Below are 19,870 nucleotides of genomic sequence, written 5' to 3' on the forward strand. Positions count from 1 at the left end.
ATGTCCAAAAAGGTGTGTCTCACTCTGCATCTTGAATCACCCCTCTGTTAAAAGGCATGCCTCATCATCAGTACTCTAGAATAATGGTTGGGCATTGCACTGATGAGAGTTCTTAAATTTTTAAAAGTTACTTTTTTATTATCAAAATTTTTCTATTGTTGATATATAGGTTATTCTGGCTCTGTTCACTTCACTCAGCATCAGTTCATACAAGTCTTCCCAGGTTTCTCTGAAACCATCCCTTTTGTTATTTCTTATATGATATTTCATTACATTCATGTGCCATTATTTGTTCAGCCATTATCCAATAAGTGGGTACTCCTTTATTCTAATGTTCTCATAAATATCTAAAAGGTTCTAGAAATAAATGCATTGCAGTGATGGCTATAACCTTAATTTAAACTGTATAATTAATTACTGTGCAAATTGTACAAGTACAATAATGCATGTAAAGTGCTAATAAAATTTAAGGTGCTTTATAAGTGCCCGTTATTATTACATCATTCCAGATAAGCATCTTATATGTTCTTTTACATTTTTTATTCTTAATTTAACAGACAACAAATTTTCATAATTTTATTACTTTTGGCTAAAAGTAATAAAGTGAGGACCAACGTAACACATAGAGTCTGAGTATCTAAGTTGGTAGTCTTTGGAAAATATGAGACTATGTTGTATTGCTATGTAGTTTAGGCCTTGTTGAAGTTTATGAAGTGAATGTAGTAGTAATGTTCTTCCTAGTATTACAGATATTTCTTCCTTTTTTCCATCCAGAAATCCTATTTTGGGGGATCTGAGTCTACTTGATCATGTTCCAATCAGCCACTTCTGGGACCAGAGTGAGCCAAGACTTTTTGTGTGTGAAGCAGTCCAGGAAGCTGTTACTCCCCATCAGCAACCTGCTGAAAAGAAGCAGCCACCCACAGAGAATTCTAGAAGCATGGTACTCCTTTCCTCTGTTTTACTGACTTAGTCTTGCAAGGAGCTAGTGTCGTTATATGACATTATCATAATGTGATTTGTGAGTATGAAAGTAGGCAGCCTGAAAAGTGTTAATGATTATTAGTGATAAAGATTATGTTATCTATGGCATTCTGAATTTACCATGACAAAGAGAGTAAAGATCAGAAGGTGATGGTTGTAAAGATCAAATTGAAAGATGACCAAAGCATTGATAAGGGCTTTATAGATGTGAACCACCATCTGACCAGCATTATTCTTGTTCTTCATCCTCTATTTTCCTACTGATTGACTTGACCCTGCCAACAGCTTCAAAAAGGAAGAAACTAGAGTATAACTAACATTAGCCAATTTGTGACACAGGCATAAAGACAGACACACAAACTAGGAGATATGACTCATTATTATAAGATGCACTATAAGTGAAGACCAGTAAGATAGTCCATTTATCCCGCAGTCTGGCCCCTTCCATCATCTAGAGCGTAGCAGAACCCAGAAGTATGCAGGAAAAAAAACAAAACAAAACCTGGCAAAACCCATGCAGTTTATTACTTAAATGAGAAATTCAGACCCTCTCTCAAAGCCTCTTGAATTAAATTCTTACCATTATTTACACATAATTCTAAAAAGGGTGTATATGTTATTTCCCAGCTCTTAGTAGATTAGAAAGGGTGGGAGGGAGAAGGAAGAACTGTTAGAGACAGATCCACCTATATAATAATGAGAGGTGAGAGCTAACAGCCTGACAGTGGAGTGGAGGAACTAAAAAAAGTGTAGCAATCTTGGACCATTTAGTATAGGAGTACATATCTCCATACACCTCTCAGTAACTCTCTTAGAACATCATTGTATTACATACAACACAGTATAGTATAATGAAAACCTCAAATCACCAAGAAAAGGCAGATTTATGTTCACTGTAATCTATTTTAAGGAGGCAGGGAATTTGGTAGTATAATTTAGAAAGAATTTCAATTGAAATAAAAAAATTGGGTACTTAGCTTCAAAGTTTTGGAAGATCACATATATAGAATACCTTATTCCTTGAAAATATTAGATAAAAAAGTCTTGTTATGGCCTTCAAAAATGACTTGGGGTCAACTCATAGATGACAAATTATGCCCTTCCATAAAATATCTATTTGTATTTGAAAGGTTCTGATTTCAAAGATCAGCAACAGATTATTATGTTGGAATGCCTTCCATTGACCCAGTAGGGAAATCTTTACATGATATAATCTCAGACATCATACCAACACATTGTTTTCCTGTGGTAGGAAGTGGCAAGGCTTCTTTTTTATGTTTTCATGATTGATTGATTTTTAATGATTTTAATGATTTGATTGATGATTCAACTCCTATTCTTTTCCAAAAATAATGTCCCTTTTCAATTTTCTTTTGCTCACAATTTCTCACCTGAATGACTTCTTAAAATTTCAGGAGTTGTTAACTGTCATAGAGGCAGTTTTGTGCTAGAAATCTTGTATAACTTTTTATTTTTTATATAGTTAAAAGAGGACTTGGTGGTAAACTAATCTAACTAACCTCATTTTATTTTTACATCATTTTCAAAATCAATAATATTCTACCTCCCACCCTCAGTTGAGAAAGAAAGAAAAAAAAAGCACCTATATGTTATCAAGGAAAAAAAAATTCCAGCATTGTCCATGTCCAAAAAAATGTCTTAGGCTATACTCTGAGTCCATCATCTGTCTATCAAGAGATGGCTAGTATGTTTCATCATGAGTTCTCTGGAATCATTGTTGGTCATTGTGATGATCAGAGTTCTTATTAAGTCCTTCAGAGTTCTGTCTTTACAATATTATTGTCATCATACAAATTGTTCTCCTAGTTCTACGCACTTCATTTTTGTATCATTTCAAGAACATCTTCCCAGGTTTCTGTAAAATCATCCCTGTCTTCATTTCTTACAGTACAATAGTATTCCATCACATTTATTTACCATAACTTATTCAGCCATTCCCTAATTGTTGAGAACTTGCTCAGGTCCAATGCTTTACTGCATTGGAAGCAAAGAAGCAAAAAAGCTTCTATAAATATTTTTGCACATCTTTAGTTAAGAGTTTGTTTTGCTTAGGACTAATGCCTTACTATTTATAGTATATAATATATATAGTATGGTATTATATAAGTATGTAAATACTTAATTTACTCTCCCTTTTATTCTCCCATCTTCCTTCTTCCCTTACCCTCCTGTGTACCTCTTTGATACAGAGTGTCATGTCGACATTCCTGTGAGTGAAATGTATTTCTGTACCTAATTCTGCACGTATATATTCTTCCCTCATTTGGACCAATTCAGATGAGAGTGAGGTTCAAGTGTCAGCTGTTCACTCATCCCTTCTTCCATGTTTGTGTAGACATACTTGTGAATCTCAATTATGTGAGACAATTTCCCCCATCCATCTTCTCTTTTATGCCCCCTTTCATTCCTCTTCTTCTCCCTTTCTATTCTTTTAAGATCATCAGAACATAAGAGAACTACTTCCAGATCCTCTGTTTAGACTCTCTATGACCTTTGATAGGATTCTGAGGGGACACATGCATCATTTCCCCATATTATAGTGTAAACAGTGTATCCTTGTTTAGTCTCTTACAGTTGTCCATGCATGTTTACCTTTTTATGTATCTCTTGACTCCTGTGTTTGCACTTCAAAGTTTCTACTCAGCTCTGGTCTTTTCATCAGAAATACCTGGGAGTCCTATGTTTAATTAAAAGTCCATTTTTTTTCTCCTGTAGGATTATACTCAGTTTTTCTGGGTAAGTTATTTTTGGTTGTAAGCCTGTATCCTTTGCCTTTTGGCATATCATATTCTTAGCTCTCCATTCCTTTATAGTAGTGAATGCTAAATTTGGTGTAGTCCTGACTGTAGCTGCTTAGTTCTTAAATCCTTTCTTATCTTTCTTTGTCTTAGGCTGCTTGTGTGGTATTTTTACTTTGACCTTGAATTTCTAGATTTTGGCTATAATGTCCCTAGCAGTTTTTATTTTGGGATTTCTTTCAGAAAGACAACAGTGGATTCTTTCTATTTCTACTTTGCCTTCTGGTTCTAAGAGATCTACACAGATTTTCTTAAACAGTTCTTGAAATATGATGTCTAGACTCTTTATTTGGTCATGGTTTCCAGGTAGCCCAGTGATTTTTTTGTTGTTGTTGTTTTTTTTTACATGACAATGATACACATTTATTGTACCAAAATATACATTAGTTAGTTCACTTATCTGATGTAAATGGATAAAACAAACATTACCCAGGGGAACAAAGAACAACTACACAAGGGTGGGAGGGGGATTTCAAATACAAAATGCTGCATTGTTTCTCTTCCAAGCTCGGGCACAAAACCCATGTGATCTTGGTCAAGTCACTTCCCTTTCCCAGGTTTCACATTTTACATCTATAAAATGAAGAAGTCAGATTAGATGATTAGATACCATCTCTAAGCCAATGATCCCTTGAGCCCTCTAGGATTCAGTTTCCTCATTTGTAAAATGAGGGAGTATGGCAACATGACAGCTGATGTCTCTCCCATTTCTAAGTCAATGATTCTTTAAATAATCTTTTTTCAATCTCTTTTCCAGGTCAGTAGTTTTTGCTATGAGATACTTTACATTTTCTTCTATTTTTCCAGTCTTTTGACTTGTTTTAATATTACTTGTTGTCTCACAGTCATTATCTTCTCTTTGAGCTATTCCAATTTTCAAGGAGTTTGTCACTTAGGCAAGGTTTTGTGTCTCTTGTGCCAGGGTATTAAATCCTTCTCTGATTCTTTCTTCCATGACTTTCATTTCTTTTCCAAATTTTTTTTAGCACTTTTATTTATAAAAATATTTTAAACTCTTTTTTGAACTCTTGCTTCATCCCTCCCAGGAATTCTAATTGAATTGTTCCCAAGCTGTGTTTTTCTTGTAGTCTTTATATGTGGATGTTTTGCAGTCATTTTCTTATGGGTTTATGTCTTGAGCATCCCTGTCACTATAATAGTTCTTTATGGTGGAATTTTTTTTTATTTGCTCATTTTTCCACCCTACTTTCTGATTTTAGATTTATTTTAGGATCAGACTCTTCACTCTTTTGGAGGGAATGTTGGGACAGAGCTTGTGACTTCTAGGGTCTTGCTGCTGCTCTCTTGGAGCATTAAATGTTGTGCTATTCCAGAATCTCAGGGACTAGTCAGGCTGAAGACCTGAAAGCTAAACTTCCAAATAGTCTAATCCCAGCAAAGTCTGATCCCTGCCCTTTTGGTATGAACTCTGCAAGTTCCTGACCTAAATTTTGGTTTGAGCAAAACACCTGTGGGCTTGTTCCTAGACTCAGCTACTAATGGTCAACTGGAAAACTGCTAGTTCATAATGAAAGAATTGCAGGCTTCTCCTTGTTCTGGGATTCCTGCCCTGTTTCTTCCACTGAAGACTTCAGACTGGGATAGGAACTAGAACTAAGACCCGCCCCCCCTCCTGAAATCAGAGTCATATGACTGTAGTTTGCTTCTGAAATTGCTCCTTGCTCAGTGTGCAGTTTAAGGCCTGCAACTGCTCCTCACTCTGGAACACCACCCCTAGGTGCAGGTCTTCTCCTCACTCAGCCCTGGATCTATGACCCAGTGTTGGGTAGTAGGAAATAAAGCTGCCAGTTGGCACTCTTCACAAATGCAGGCCCCCCTCTGTTGTGTTTGCGATCTCTCTTTGCCCTGGGACACCGCCTCCCCCTGAAGTGAAGGGTTCTTTGCTGCCATTGTGGACTAGACCTAGCCTGAGAGTTCTCATTTCTCCCTATTATAATCTGAGTTTCTGAGATCTCACTATGAAGACTCAAGGGTATTTTCTAAATCTGTTCTGAGGAGGCTTTACCTTGGCAATGGTTCTTAAAAAGATGAATTTGAGAAGAGTAGGTGAACCTGACGTAATGCACACAGAGAAGAAATCCGTGCTGGAAGCATATAATTCATTTTTTTAAACAATATTTTTCTAATTACATATAAAGATAATTTTTAACATTAATTTTTAAAAATTTTGAGTTCCAAATTCTCTCCTCTGCTCCTTCCCCTTCCCTAAGATGGTAATATAAGTTATACTTGTGCAATCATGTAAAACATCTTGGAAATATGTAATTTTAAATGTGCTTAAAGACTGACTTTCAAGACGTCTGCAGTAGTGGAAGATTTCCAAAAAATGCAAAAGACCAAAGGTAGTACTTTTATTATTTTTTAAAGAGACTGAAGACATCGGCAAGTGATCCATATGTCTGCTTTCTGCCCTCTATAATATTTTGATAAGAATGAACTATACACATATCAAGGATATCCTTGATGAAAAAGAGAAGGCAATAGCAACTAATTTTCTTCCAGCAGTCTACATCGTCAGGTACATAATTTCCTGAGACCTATAGAGTCAGTCACTAAATATTTACTAAGTGTCTACCATGTGTCAGGCACTGTGCTAAGTGCTGGGAATACACAGAAAGGCAAAAGACAGTCCTTGCCCTCAAGGAGCTCACAGTCTAATGAGAGAGACAAAATGCAAACACACAAACATATACATACATACATTTATACATACACACAAATGTATGTGTATATATATATACATACATGTACACATATACACACTTATATTTGTATATATACATCTATGAAGTAATCAACAGAAGGAAGGCACTAGAATTAACAGGTATTAGGAAAGGTTTTCCTTAGAGGGTGGGATTTCAGCTGGGACTTGAAGGAAGCCAGGAGTCAGAGATGAGGAAGGAGAGCACTCCAGGGATGGGGAACCACCAGTGAAAGTGCCTGGAGTCAGGACATGGAATGTCTTATGAGAAGAACAGTCAGGAAGCCAGTGGCACTGCATCAAAAGTATTGTGGAGTGGTATGAGGAGACTGGAAAGATAGGGGGTGGGGCCCTGGGTTATAAAGGGCTTTGAACGCCAAACAAGATTTTGTATTTGATCCTAGAGGTGTGATAGGGATCCACTGGAGTTTGTTAAGTAGGGAGATGACATGGTCAGACTTGTACTTTAGGAAGATCACTTTTAACAGCTGAGTGGAGAGTGGACTAGAGTCGGGAGAGACTTGTGGCAGGCAGACCCACCAGTAGGCTAGTGTAAGGATCCAGGCATGAAGAAATGACGGTCTGCACTAGGGTGGTGGCAGTATCAGAGGAGAGATGGGGGCGTGTTCAAGAGATGTTAGGAAACAACAAGCCTTGCCAATACTCCTTGGCAACTGATGTTGTGTTGATTACATCAAAACCTTTAACAATGCAGTACCTCCTCAGCGAGATCCATAGCCACTTAAAAAACAATTTGGCCAAGCCAGCTACACAGGAAAAACAAATTAGATGAAGAGTACATATTTCCCAAATTATGGCATGCCATTAGATAGGTGACCATCAGTACATATGTCTTGACAAGCAGGAACTTTGACGAGATTCTTTTCCCAGAATTGAATAGGATAAGAATATCAAGGTATATTTAATTTGGAAAATTATGCAACCTTTTCAATGGTTTCAAGTGTCTCAATGTGACAAAACCTGTCTTTTTTTAAACGTCAGTATTCTGTAATGATACTATATGGCTACAAATCATGATCTCAGAAGAATTACAACTTCAGGTGACTCAAAGGGCAATAAGTAGGTTCTAGCAAATTAACAGTGATGCCTGGTATGTGATAAATGTCACAGTGAAGGGTGTGTATGACTAGAAGAGGAAGTGGGCTAGTCTTGTAGAGAGAATAAGAGCGGACAGATGGATAGACAATACAAGTATTGCACTGGAACTATACCCACATGTGTCTAAATACATATATAATATATATACACACACATATATGTGTATATGCATATATATGTATATGTCTTTTTTTAAAACAGTAGAAGGCCTCTAGTATCTTGGGTATGTCTATGTATATAGAATCTATGAAAAGGAACAGAAAAGAGTCATTGAAAATGAAAAGGTAAAAATGGACTATAATTCACAAACCAGTGGAGGGAATATTGACACCAGTCTGAAATCAGTGAGATCATGGGGGCATGGAAGTATGGAAGGAAAAAAGACTTAAGAATAGATATCCATTTGAAAACAAAATAGAGGATCTTGACAGGAAAAAGACCCAAGTTTGTTTAGGTCCTTTGCTTTAATGAGGAAGCTGCATGTGTGTGTGTGTGTGTGTGTGTGTGTTTTCTGGCAAGTGAAAATAGAAAATAAAAACAAAATTTAAAAAGAATGTTGCCACATTAAAACCAAAACAATACTTTTTCTCCCCCTTCCAGGCAGATGTTTTGATTATATCATTCTTCAGCACTGAAGAACATGGCCTCTTGCTTCAAGACAGCTTTCCACGGCCTTCTGCCTACCAAGCTCTTCTGGGTATTGAGGTGCCACATTATTACTTCACAAAAAAAGTGAGTCTTCTAAAGAAAAGATTATCTGATCCTTTATTTCCCTGGTTAAACCCCAATCAATACTAATTTTTTCATTGTTCTGAAATATGAGTTGTCTCCACAGTGTTTAATTATTATTTTGAAGAATAGTTTAGCACCCAAAATGTACGGTAAATAATGAGAGTTTCATTTTATAAAAGTTTTATAATGAAAGAATACTGAAGTGGGAGGAGTAAAGCTTTGGTTCCAGGCCTGGGGCAGGTCGAGTGCTGGAATGGAGAGAAGGCTCACCATTCAGAGAGGCTCCATCTTAGATCCCACTGGATAACCAAGGGCAGCTCATTTAATCTTTTTACGCTTTAGCTTTACAATCTGTAAAACAGGAATAATCAATCCTACGACACCCACCTCTTGGCCTGTTGTGATGCTTTAGTTAAATAATATTTGGAAAGCAATGTGGAAACCTTGATGTGTTCTCCAGCTGCCATTTGTTCTCCACCCCAGTTTTGCTGGTATTAAGCTCTGTGATCTTGACGATGGGTTTTCCCTCTCTGGATCCTCAGTTTCCTTTTAAAATGAAGGGTGTTGAACAAGGTGTCCCCTAAGGTCCCCTACACCTCTAGCTTTCTGTGAGTCTATGATTCCTATGTTTTGGGCTAATTTAAAGGATTTAAAATGTCCACAAAGAATGTGGATGCACATTCATAGATGGCCATGAGAGATTTATGAAACCAAACAGGCATGTCTAGGAGGTGTATGCCATAGGCATATAATTGTCATGAAGTCCCTGAGGAATGTAGTGTATACAACTTCTTTGAACTGTTTCTCTCCCCCTCCCTCCCCACCCCACCCCAAGAACTCTAATCCTCTCTCTCTGACTCCTACTCTAACCCTAAATTCTAATGCTACTCCACCTCCTTCTGAAACAAACTTGTGGGAGGCCAGATTGCTTTCTCTTCTGATCATTTTTTCTTTATTCTCCAAATAGAAAAAAAAGAGTTTTTTAAAATCTGTATAGGCCTCTGCCTGCCTGTTAGGATAAAGTGCTTTATAATCAGCTCAGGAAAAATCTCTGTCATAACTGGAACCAAATGTCCAAAATGATTCTTCAGCTGTCCATTGGACTTCTTTCCAGAAACCACTAAGTGGTTAGCCTCGAATGATCCTGGTTATCATCAGAAAGATACAGTTTGACTTCTTAATTTTTGAGAGCACCTTGGCTTGCCTAAGCTGAGTCATATCATAATGTTTCATTATAGATTAGGACATGTCTTTTGAAAACAAAAAATCTATATATAGATTCAGCATATCCAAATTTTCTCATGTCAGTAGATGAAAAAAATACCTAAAATGACCAAAGTATGTTTACATTTTAGAATAGTGCTTATATAAAAAAATATCATATTAGATTGTGCTTATAGATATTTTGAGTAAGTGAAAAAAATGTTGAAATTAACTGAGTAAAGAAGTGTGCTAGTCTTTGTCTCTTAAGCTTTTTGCTCACAGTATAGGTAGAAATGGTGTCATTAGATGGCATCCATTAGAATTTCATTTAATTTTTCTGCATTCCTTTTCTCTCCTATTTGAATTAGAAAACTTTAAAAAATTGATTACTCTTAGTGCATTTCATCGAGGACTTTTCGTCGTTGCTAAACAGTATATATTTTTTTCATATTTATATGTTGCCTGTTATTTTCCTTCTTTTCTCACTTTTCCTTTTTTATTTTCCATTGCTCATAGTTGTTGTTCCACAGAGGATGTATTTATAAGGCATTTGTAAGTATTCATGGTCTTGTTTGTTTGTTTTATACCTTTCGTTTTTCTGTTTTTTGCAAGTTTTTTGTTTTAAAGTGCAATAGGCCCCTGTTTGACATATTCTTGTGTTTAGCAGCCATGTCTAGTTTTAGCCATGTATTCAAAGAAATATGAAAATTTTTCATTTGATGTGTCATAACTCAATCAAAATTTAATTGAATGTCCTGTTATTTCTAGCTTTACATTTGATATATGACTTTGAACAAATTAACTTCACTTAATTTCGTTCCTTGCTTCCCTGTTTATAAAAGAGAAAATAATTATTAATCTTCTTCACAAAACAATTTTGAGGAGTAACCAATAAGAATTATATGCTTTTTTTCTCAATTATTAGGCTGTGCCCTATTTTATCAGCTCAATATTTCTGTTTTGGTTCAGCCTTACTGCCTACACCTTTAGGTTGCAGTTAAGGAACTAGGGGAATATGAATGAATGAATGAAAAAGCATTAAGTGCTTATTACGTACCAGGCACTGTACTAAGTTCTGGGGATACAAATACAAGATCAAAGGCAGTCTCTGTCCTCAGAGAGTTTACATTCTAATAGAGGGAGGGCTATACAAATATGGGAGTGGAGGCCCAGGTTGGATACTATGGTTTGGAAAGTTACAAGGGATGGTGTATTAACAGGGGAATAGAAAGGAAAGTAGATGAGAAGAATAGATTAACATACCCTGATTTCATTATGGTTCTGGAACTAGAATTGCTAAGAGGAGGAACTCCAGAGGATACAGGGTCAAGAGTCTAAAGGGTATATGTGTGGCAGGAGGTGAGAAGATGGTATGAGAGAAATGTGCAATATGGTGGAACACACTTAGATGTGGGCAGACTATGTGAGGGACTTGAGAAAAGTCCTTAATGGGTTGAATTGTTTTCTGGTGGTAACTTAGTATCAGAAGATGGATGGTGTAGTGGATAGAGTGCTGCATTTAGAGTGCTGCTGGGTTACAATTTCACCTCTGACACTTGACTAGTGGTCTGACTGGAGGAAGTCATTTAATCTTTCTTAGCTTCAGTTTCCTTATCTCTAAAATGGAAAAAAAAAATTCCTGTTTTTTTCTGCCTCACTGGATTGGGGAAGGATTACAGAAGATAATGTGCTTAAAGTGCTTTTCAAACCTTAAAACACTATGTAAATGCCAGCTATTGATATCAATCAAAGCCACATTACTGTTAATATTATTGTATGTAGCAAATTATCCTTGAAAATAAATGTTGTTTGCCTGTAGAGGGATGCCTGTGAGCTTTAGTGATAATTAAAGTCCCTTTGTCACTTTATTGTGACTTTCACTGACATGATTCCAATCTATCTCTTAACCTTCTAGTTTCTTCTTCCCTATTTATCTCCATTTACCACGCTGTGAGCAACATCTTATCCACTTTGCCTTGTCGTCATGCAGAACTGTTCCAGCTCTTGAGATCGTGAACTCTGAGCATCTCTTCTCGGACTAGGGTTTCTATTATCATTGTCTGCTCCTGTTCCTTTATTCCTACTGAAATGATTCTTCTCTTTCATCATGATCTCCACCACTCCCTTCTCCCCATTCTCTTAATCTATCACCTCTCGTCTGGATTGAGTTGCTTTTTTACCCTTTCCAGGCCCTTTGGTTACCAATTTCAAACAATACTCTCCCTGTCTCTCTAAAATCCTTTATTCACCCTAATCTTGTATGGTGCCAGCCATTTCAACCCCCAACCATTAGTAATTTCTACCATCAGCGTTCTTAATTTCCACTCAGAGCTACAGACATTGCTTAGAGCAAGTTATTTTTTTCTTTAATTTTCTCTAATTTTATTTTTTCCCCAGTTACTTGTAAAAACAGTTTTTAACATTCATTTTTGAAACTTTGCGTTCCAAATTCTCTCCCTTCCTCCCTCCCTACCCCCTACTCCCACATTGAGAAAGCAAGCAATTCAATATCATTACATGTGTAATCATGCAAAACGTTTCCATAATAATCATGTTGTGAAGGAAAACATAGACAAAAAAACTCAAGAAAAATAAAGTTAAAGAGAAGTATGCTTCAATCTGTATTCAGACACCATCAGTTCTTTCTCTGGGGATGGATAGCATTTTTCATCACAAGTCCCTCAGAGCTGCCTTCGAGCTTTGTGTTTCTGAGAATAGCTAAGTCATTCATAGTTGATCATCTTGCAATGTTGCTGTTACTTTGTACACAATACATTTCACTTTGCCTCAGCCCATACAAGTCTTTATGGGTTTTTCTGAGAGAATCCTAGAGCAAGTTATTAAATCATGTGTGTTGGAGTCTTATAAAGTCGATCCTTTTACACATCTTTTTTTTTTTCATTTAAAAATGGGAAAATAACCTTTATTTAGAATATAAAACAATACAAGCATTTGTGGGATTTACCATAATGACTTTTCCTAAAAACTTCCAAGACAAAAGCCGTAACTCTACTAAAGCTTTCCAAGGATGTGTTCCAACAGGAAATAGCTATTTATGGTCTGGCAGCGGCAGTGACATAATGCACTATTTCAGAGTACAATTCATTTACTTACAACTCTATAATGAAAATCTTGCCCATATTAATCTATTCATCTTTGACCCAGTTTCAGTGGATATAAAAATATGCAATTTGAATTACCCTCACATTAAATGCAAGTGTCAAGTAATCATAATACATGTTGTGGGTGTTTTTTTTGGTTTGTTTTTTACAAATAGGCTCAAAGCATCTTGTCATCTCATAAAAGTAATTACTAACTATACCTCATTTTATAGTGTTGAATAAAAACATATTCCTCTTGAAAATAAAAGTCAAGGGATCTATGGCCTAATGGAAACAGTTTCAGATATTCACAACATGCTGAATTAATACTTCTCATCACAATGATCCCAAAAATGCATGCGGGGCATAAAAACTGTTCAGTTGCATGGTAGCATCTATGGTTATTTTAAACATGGGCATGAATCCTTAACATAGATCTTTGTCAAGGGAATTAGGAAACTAAAGCAAAGTTTGCTTCTCACTATTTATAAAGGAACTCTGTTTCTCCCCACTGTCTATGACTCCTAGAAAATAAACTGTGCCTCTATTCTTGCTTATTTAAAATTACATTTTTACATAGCTATTTAGTACCTGACACAGAAAAACAATCACAAGTAATTTATTTTTAAGAATTATTTAACATGAAATTATACAAATAAAATTTGTATAAACAAATTATACAAATTTTGTATAAACAAATCCACATTGGTCATAACAGATGGCAAAAGACAAAGCAAAAATAAGAAAAACTAAATTGCCGCTATACACAATTGGACACAGTTGTGTCATGTACACTAAACGTCTTTTACAAAATAGTCATTTCAAACCAAAAGAAGACCACTCTCCTTTCAGTGTCCTCATCCTGCAAGATAGGGTGCTGTAGTGTCTGCACCTGTTTTCTCCATATCCTCCTTTAATATGGCTGATGACTATTTTGGTGATTACCACCCCCTTGGGATGCTTTGCAGAGCCCCTCCCTCTTTCTGTTGTTGCTGTTGTTGCCTGTACACCTCTTTGGACTGAGTGACTTTGATTTCACACTTCCCAGAACCAATCTGATGATATCTGTTTTCTAATAATTTCGTTACTGGTTCTCCATCTGTATATGAGATAAAACAAAATCCTCTTCTTTCATTTGTTTTTGTGTCTATAGGAAGTTCAGTATTCTCAATCTCACCAAATGCTCCAAAATCATCTTTGATTTGTTCCTCAGATGTATCTGGGCTCAGTCCACCACCAAATACTTTTTTGGAGGGCTCCTTTCCCTTTAAAGCTTTGACTCTTTTGGGGTCTATCAACTTGCCATCCACCTTGTGTTCTTTAAGTTCCACGACTTATCGACACTGGCAACATCTTTGAAAAGCACAAATCCGAATCCCCTCAATCTTCCCATGAAACAATCTGTTTTAATTGTGCAGTCTACAACCTCACCAAAAAGAGACAGGTATTCAGTGAGATCTTTCTTGCTCATATCCCAGCTTAGCCCTCCAATAAACATTTTACTGTCATCCTGCTAGTTCTTGCTCACATCAATTTTGGAGCCCTTGGCGAATTCCTCCATGTTGCTGTTCTTGTTCACGTCATCCAGCTGATAGCTGGAGGTAAGTGGCTTGGAGAGGGAGTCACAGCCACAGACTTCTCCCTCTTCATAGCTTCCCTCCCATTGAATTATTTACCAGGTTGAAATAGTTCTTTTTTTTTTTTCCTCAATGCTTTTCTCATATTTTCCTTAAAAAAAACTTTCACTGTCACTACTCTTATACATGATTCTATTGCCTCCTACTTGCACTATTGCATTAACTTCTGAAATGATATCCACTGATATAGTCCTTTCTCCTTTCCAATGCAAAACAAGAAGCATTTATTAAGTGCTACTATGTGAAAGTTAGGGATACAAAGACAAAAAAGAAGCAATCTCTGCCTTCCAGAATCTTACATTGTACTGGAAGGTGATCCTATGTAAACAGGTAAGTATATACATGGTTATTTGATGAGAGAGAGAGAGAACCCTACAACTTGGAAGATTAGAAAAGGCTTCTCATAGGCAGTGACACATGAGCTACACCTCAAAAGAAGATAAGAATTGTAAGAGTCAGAGGTGATGATCAAACAATCAATAAATAAACCATTACTAAGTGCCTACCATGTGCCAGGCATTGTGCCAAGTGCTAGGGATACGCAAAGAGGCAAAAGACAGTTCCTGCCCTCAAGGAGCTCACAGTCTAATGGGAAGGAGCATATTCAAAGCTTAGCAAGTGCAAAGGCACAGAGGTGGTATGCTGAGTTTGGGGAAAAGCAAATGAGGCAATTTGGCTGGAGCATAGGAAGCATGGAAAAGAATAATGTAAAATATTCCCCTATAGGCTGCCTAGAGACACATTGTGAAAAGCTTTAAATGTGCATTTGAGGAGTATTTTATCTTAAAAGCAACAGGGAGTTCTTGAGACATGGAGTGACATGATCAGACTTGTGCTTTAGGAATTTTTAAAATAACTTTTTTTTTATTCTGATCTTAACACCAAATGAAATTAACGTTTCCATATACAGAATAGAACAGGAAGAAAAGATTATGCATGAAGCTATGAATCTCTTATTATATGCAACTTGCTTTCCTTTTAGAATTTATAAAAAATCCAACATATAATTTTCAAAGTAATATTGCTTGTCTGTGATTCTTTCTGTCTTCCTTTTCTATTGTAAAGCACTAAAAAATTATTTCAGTGGCCTGCTTTTCTTTCTTTTTCTTTTCCATGTTGTTTTGGCTGTGATCACTGTATTGACCAAAGTTAGGAAAACTACTTGGGTAGCTCTGTGGATTATGGAATAGAAAGGAGAGAGACTGAAAGCTGATAGTCCAGTTTCAAGGCTATTACAGTAGCTCATGTGAAAAGTGATGTGGGAGTGATGTCCGTGTGAGTGGAGAGAAGGAAACAGATGCAAGATATGTGGTAGTAATAGAATTAACAGGTCTTAGAAACATTGGATAATGGGAGATAATTGAGAGAGAAGAATGAGGGATGATATCAAATTTATTAATCTGGGTAATTGGAAAGATGATAGTAGTGCATGTAACAAAAATAGAGAAGGTTAGAGGAGGAATGGGTTTGGGGAGAAGATAATGAATTCCATTTTGGTCATGTTGAGTTTGAGATACTCATTGAAGGGCCATTTAGAATGCCCAACAAATAGCTGGTGATATGGGACTTGAGCTTAGGAGAAAGACGAGAGTTGAATGTGTAGATCTGGTTGTCATCTTCATAGAGAAATTGATAAGATATTGTAGAGGAAGAATTGACAAGATTTGGCCACTGGTTTTGGATATATGGATGAAGAAGAGAGAAGAGCCAAAGATGGCTTTGAGGTTGTAAACCCTTTGATAGAAAGGATGGTGGTGCTTCCAAATGAAATAGAGAAGATTAGAAGAAGCTTAATTTTGGGGAAACTATAATGAATTCTATCTTGAATATGTTGAATTAAGATGCCTACAAGACACAGATGTAGAGATGTATTAGAAGCAGTTGATAATACAGGAATAATTATAACTATATATATAGATTAAGAGTCATGTGCTTAGAGTTGATAATTGAACTCATGGGAGCTGATAAGATCACTAAAATAGAGGATGTAGAGTCAATAAGTAAAATCAGTGTTGGTTTGAATTAAAGCAAGTTAAATGGTTTATGAATCTAATTCTAATCTAATTCAACATGAAGTCTCGCTCTGTCTCTCTCTCTCTCACACACACACACACACACACACAACTTTGAAAGACTTAAGAATTCTGGTCAATGCAGTAACCCACCATGCTTCCAAAGGACTTATGATGAAGCACATACACCTTCTGACAGAGTTGATGGAAGCTCTAGTCCTGGTTGGATCCAGTTCAACAGCATCAGTCCCTTGGTGGTAATGGAGAGCTATAACATACTACCAGATTTATATTTCTAAAGCATCAGTCTGATTATGGCTTCAATAGTTCCTCCCCCATGAACTAATGAATAAAGTTCAAATGTCTTATGTTGCCATTCAAGTTCTGTGATTGGGCTTCAATCCACCATTCCAGTATTGCCTCCCACTACTGCCATATGCTCTTAAAAGAATGTGCTAGTCATCATTATCTGAACAGACTTGAAACTTTCCTACCCCTGCACGGTTGCTCATGTCACCTCTTCTATGAAGACTACCCTGATTTCCCCAATTAAATGTTATCCTATATCTACCTCCTGTAGATCATCTTAGTATTTGAGGGGAGTATTTCTTCTATGGTTTTTATCACATATTATCTTGTATTTTAGTTATTTGTACACGTCTTATCTTCCTTATCTAGACTATGTACTTCTTTTAAAATAAATGTTTATTGATATATTTTTATTTTACATCACCTAACTTACCTCATGCATGACTTCACTTCCCCATCCCAGAGAACTATCTCATGTAACAAAGAAAGTTTTAAAGAAAAAAAGGAAGAAAAGAAAAAAAATCAGCAAAACTAATCTATATATTGAAAAAATCTGAAAATGCATTCAGTGTCCCACAACTGTGGACCTCCCACCTCTGCAAAGGAATAGGAGGAGGTGTTGTCTTATATCTCTTTTGGGAGACCATGTTTGTCTAAGACTGTTAACTTCTTGAAGTAAGAACTTGACCAGTTCTTACCCATCTTAGGTTCAATGTAGAGTACCTAGTACAGTTGATGCTTTGCATTCAACATTTATTGAATGAGTAACCCTATTCACAAAAAGTCTCTTTTAAGTTAATAATGGCAGAAGAATTGCAAAATCTACCTGTTGGTTTTCTTCCCCTAAATCATGGTTTTGAATCTTACTCATATAAGAACAGGTAAAAAAATAGACCTTATCAGATTATAAATTGGTAGAATCTTTTTGAAGAACAATCTTTCAGTGTACTATGTAAGTTAGAGAAATGATACTTTTGGACCTAATAATCTCATTGTTGGAAATACACCTGAAGAGTATTATCAAGAAATATACCTAAAGTTCACTCCCCTACCTGGGCAAGAAACTGTAGGCTTACATCAATTGGATTCACTTCTAAGAATCTAAACTCCAAGGGGGTCAGGTTTGCTTCCTAGCTCTCTCCCTCACTCCAGGGAAATCCCTAAAACAAAGCTTAGATATGGCTCATATGTAGGATCTCCTCCTACAAAGATACTTGTGTACTGTGTGGATATTGGGTATGGGACAGCTTTTTATTTCTTTCACCATAGAAACAGTGTAGGATGTAAAGGACTCATAGACATGCACAAACTCAGGAAACAAAGAACAATCAAATGCCTGTTGCACTCATTTCTCATCTTTTGTGGAATTGCTAAAAAGATCTTCCCCATTTGCTTGCAGACCTGCACTGTCTTAAGTGCCATGGGGTGCTAGTGAGGTCCAGATCTGTCCGGCTGTGGCACTTCTTTTGTCCATCAGCTGTGGACAGTCTGATGAGACAGTGTTTCTCTTCTCCAAAAAAAGCATCCTGTTAAAGGCTCATCTTCTCCCTCTGGGAGGCTAGTGGCCAACTCTCAAACTCAGGAACGCTCAAGTTCAGAATTACCTACGAAGAAGTAATCCCAGGTTTGAAAACCTCCTCAGGATCCTTTGTCTCTGACCTTTGCTTGGGAAAGGAAACAGAAAGGCAGAAGAAGACTGCTAGACATTCCAGGCTTCCTCAAAAGCACAGCTCCCATTTCCATATGCTTCTACTGTCAGTTACTCTTTCTACTAGGAGAGACATCTCCCCTACACGCGTCTCAATTTCCAAGTGCAAGGGAGAGGAAGTGTGTCAAAAAAGGTCTCCCTGGTTCATTAGTGGAACTTCCCACTTATAAACACAGGACAGGCATTTTTTCATTAAAGGTCCTTTTTCCTGGGCCTCAGCCAATCACTTCACAGGGGAAGCCTACTCCTTGGGGATCAATCAGAGGAGTTTGCTGCTGTGTTCTCCCAACAAGGGCCTATGGTGCTTGTGTCTTAGCCAGAAGCACATGTATAGCTTCTTGCAAAGATCCAAATTAAATTGATTGGGGTAGAGACTCAGATCAACTCCACATTACACTACCACTGGGTAAATATTCCTTTATCTGACCATAACCTCTTGTTCTTCCATCTCTCCCTGTCTCTTTCTCCTTCTAAACTTATTCCTTGTCTGTGCCACAACTTCTGGTTACTCTACCTCCACCTCCCATGTTCTCAGTTTATCCTTCCTGAGTTGGCCTCATATGCTTCCCTTCAAAATCTTGACCAACGCAACTTTACATTTTCCCTACCCTCTACCCAGAGAATACTTGGATAAAGAAAACAGACATATTCTCTCTCCTCTGCACCTCAGATGTCCTCAATATGATCCCCACTCTCCCCTTTGCTTCAATTTCTAATGAAAAGGTGGCCCTCCTTGTCAAGGCAAATCCCTGTATTTGTGCTGTTGATCCACTGCTCTCCCATTTCTAGGAGCTGGCCCCTTTGATCATCTCTTTCTTCTTTTGTTTTTTTAACTTGCCTTTGTAATTTTTTTTTCTTCTAGCATTAACAAACATCAACTAAAATAAATACTTCCACATTCATAGTAGAATAGAAAGAGAATTATAAGTGTGAATCTCTATTATGTACTGCTTGCTTTTTACATATATAACAACTTTTAAAGCTGTCCTTCTTGTCTGTTATTCCTTCTGGACATCCTTCTGTTCTCTTCTATACAATTTAAGAAGAAATGTTTTAATGACCCACTTTTCTTTTTTCTTTCTCTCCTTTTTTTTTATTGGCCACCCTATACCTAAAGCCTCCCTCCCATTAATAAAAAAAAAAAAAAAAAAAAGAAAACTTCGACAAAAAGAAACTTCAAGGGGACCCAAAGGAATGTGTGAATACAAATGTAAATAGTTTTAAAGTATATTTAACTGATTTTGTTGATGTTTAATGTTAATTGCAAAGTTATTTCTTTGGATAGAACTTAGAATAGATAAGTAGCCACTCCCTGGCTTTTACATAAAAAGCTAGCTGGTATTTATTTTCCTAGGAGATTTACTGAGTGTTATCTTATATAATTAAGGCTTTCACCAATGCTGAGGAAGCAAAAAGCCTAGAAAAACAAAAGAATATCTCTATATCTCCTCCAGTCTTTGACTGTATAAACTCATTTTTTTTTTATGGTAAAGTTCATATTCATCAATATGGCGGGGAGTGAGA

At 36.7% G+C, this 19,870-nt stretch overlaps 1 protein-coding gene and 1 pseudogene across 2 annotated transcripts in view; one reads left to right on the top strand and one right to left on the bottom strand.

The window, feature by feature from the left end:
* IFT140 (intraflagellar transport 140) overlaps positions 1 to 19,870 on the top strand; it is a 176,913-nt gene that overhangs the window by 74,739 nt on the left and 82,304 nt on the right. Inside the window, exons 16-18 of one of the 2 annotated variants that reach the window (XM_027862737.1) lie at positions 775 to 943; positions 8,245 to 8,376; positions 10,096 to 10,131. In XM_027862737.1, coding sequence (XP_027718538.1) covers positions 775 to 943; positions 8,245 to 8,376; positions 10,096 to 10,131 — 337 coding nt within the window. The remainder of the gene's footprint in view (positions 1 to 774; positions 944 to 8,244; positions 8,377 to 10,095; positions 10,132 to 19,870) is intronic. The other variant, XM_027862738.1, reaches the window with a different exon arrangement.
* Positions 13,387 to 14,512, bottom strand: LOC114043661 (annotated as a pseudogene).

The sequence above is a fragment of the Vombatus ursinus genome, unplaced genomic scaffold (genome assembly GCF_900497805.2).
Source record: "Vombatus ursinus unplaced genomic scaffold, bare-nosed wombat genome assembly UNPS02014770.1, whole genome shotgun sequence".
Taxonomy (NCBI): domain Eukaryota; kingdom Metazoa; phylum Chordata; class Mammalia; order Diprotodontia; family Vombatidae; genus Vombatus; species Vombatus ursinus.